This window comes from Empidonax traillii, unplaced genomic scaffold (assembly GCF_003031625.1).
Source record: "Empidonax traillii isolate 1590-97213 ecotype Southwest subspecies unplaced genomic scaffold, ASM303162v1 scaffold135:size1941959, whole genome shotgun sequence".
NCBI lineage: Eukaryota > Metazoa > Chordata > Aves > Passeriformes > Tyrannidae > Empidonax > Empidonax traillii.
Genome location: NW_020955328.1, coordinates 1,932,538 through 1,934,511, shown reverse-complemented (window position 1 = coordinate 1,934,511; position 1,974 = coordinate 1,932,538). Strand labels below are relative to the sequence as shown.

At 48.9% G+C, this 1,974-nt stretch overlaps 2 protein-coding genes across 3 annotated transcripts in view; one reads left to right on the top strand and one right to left on the bottom strand.

Annotated features, from left to right (window-relative positions):
* ZNHIT3 (zinc finger HIT-type containing 3) overlaps positions 1-1,679 on the top strand; it is a 7,808-nt gene extending 6,129 nt beyond the window's left edge. The window contains exon 5 of the mRNA XM_027883785.1: positions 1,669-1,679. The gene's annotated coding sequence lies outside the window, so the exon portion shown is untranslated. The remainder of the gene's footprint in view (positions 1-1,668) is intronic.
* MYO19 (myosin XIX) overlaps positions 1-1,974 on the bottom strand; it is a 17,199-nt gene that overhangs the window by 4,033 nt on the left and 11,192 nt on the right. For both annotated transcript variants that reach the window (XM_027883879.1, XM_027883878.1), the window contains exons 19-20: positions 1,167-1,237; positions 472-581 (exon numbers count right to left, since the gene is read on the bottom strand). In XM_027883879.1, the coding sequence (XP_027739680.1) occupies positions 472-581; positions 1,167-1,237 (181 nt within the window). The remainder of the gene's footprint in view (positions 1-471; positions 582-1,166; positions 1,238-1,974) is intronic.

Below are 1,974 nucleotides of genomic sequence, written 5' to 3'. Positions count from 1 at the left end.
AAGTCCATCCTCGCTCTTGCTTAGAAAAAGAGAAGTTTGCAAAAGGTGGAAGAAGCAGCAGAATCCAGGTAAGCTGGAGGGTCAGTGATTCAGCAAGGAAGCAAAGGGTGGGGGGAAAAAAGAAAGGAAGGAGAGAAGGAACATGAGCCAAAAGGTAAGAGGCTTTCAATCTTACTAAAGAACCAACTCCAAATCAAATGATATTGGGTGGGGGGGACCCCAGACACCATTGTACCTGGAATTGTTCCAGCCAAGAGGAACACAGAAAACCAGCAGTAAGAGGAAAGATTTTAAAAAGAGCCTGCTGGAAGCATTAGAGAAATGAGGAACTCCAGCTGGTGACAGATAATGGAAGTATTCTGAGAACAGGGGTGTCCCTCTGAATACAGTAATCACCAGATCTGTGCAATACCAAATGGGTGCAGTGATAATTTTACTTGATGGCAGAGGGGATTACCTGCACAAACATACCTTTTCCCTCAGCAGTGTGAGAGTTGCTTTTATCACACACTCTGGTTTTACTGGGCCCACAGGACTGTCTCAGGATTTCGTAGCGCTCAGTGAAACGCTGGAAAGGGATCCTGGCAGACAAACACACAGGGAATTGCAGGAAGGAGTCACTCCTGTGGCAAAGAACTTATCCTTTGGGGGTAAAAACTGCAGAATGGCTTCACAGACTGCTGCCTAAAGAGTCCCCAACAGGCAAGAAGGTACAAACTTCCAGTAGTGCCTGTGGCAAAGACTGGGCAGGAGTTGTGCTTGGATATGGCAATGATGAGCTTCACCCCATCAGTGACTATCTCAGGCCTTGCTCTGCACCCTCTAAAGCTGCTGGAGAAAGCCCAGCAAGGCTGTGATGAGATGCTCAGCTCTGAGATGACCACACTTAGATAAAAATGCCATTTATGATTTAACTGCTGAAAATGAAGCCACGTTCAGTTAGAAAGGTTTGAGTGCATAACAGTCCCCATCAAAACATCTCTTCCCCAGCTTCTGAGACTGGAAAGGGACAGTGAGCTCTCAGACAGCTTGGAAAGCATCAGCAGTTTCGAGGCCTAAAACAAAGTGCAAAATATTTGGGTTTCCTGCTTACGAGCTCTTCTGAATTAACTAATGTGCCTCTAATTGCTGCAGAAGTGGGTTATGCTCAAGGAGTTTGGGCTCACCTGACAGGGAATCCTGCTGCACTGATGGTGATGGCTTCGACTATTCCACATGCCTGAAGCTGGCTGAGAACCTGAGGCATAAATTGGGATGGTTTAGGTGACACTGTCTGTGGGAGCTGCCCCTTTCTTGTGGTTTCCACCCCCTGACTGGCCGAGTGCAGCAGCAGGTGAAAAGCCAGTGGGGGTATCTGAATGCTACTTTATTATTTTAACACTATTGTGCACTCAGCAAATTCTATCAGAGATTAAAGTCAAGGCAGCTGCTTGTTTGCCCATCAGATGAGGGTCTCCAGTTACAGCTCTGCTCCCAAAGTCCTCAGCTGACCTAACCCAGCTTGTCCTGCGCTCCAGGAGCAAGCAAAGTTTGGTTTGGAAGATCCCTGTGTGCCCAGGGCAGCAGAGCACTCAGAACACCCTCACCTGTTTGAGGGCTGGGAGGGCAGCACCCCAAAAAACCCAGGAGTGCTCTGGGAAGAGAACTTCTCCTACAGCAACACAGGAGTTGCACCTGGAAGAGCTGCTGAGCTCACACAGGCTCTGTCCTGGACCAGCACCATCTGAAGGGATGTTCGTCTCTGCAGCCTCACAGCTATTTCAAAGTGTGCTGTGAAAGGAGCTGTGCAGTGTCTCCAGGAGGCTTCTCAGGGAGCAAAGGCTTTGGCAAAGTTACCTCCTCTCTTTTAAAAGTCATTGCCTTGCAGTCAGCGTTGGGCTTGATGCAGCGGATGTAGTGGGGCGTGGTCCTGTCCAGAATCTGCATGAGGTGTTCCAGGGAGCTCTGCACAAAACAAGCAGGGGATGGATCAGG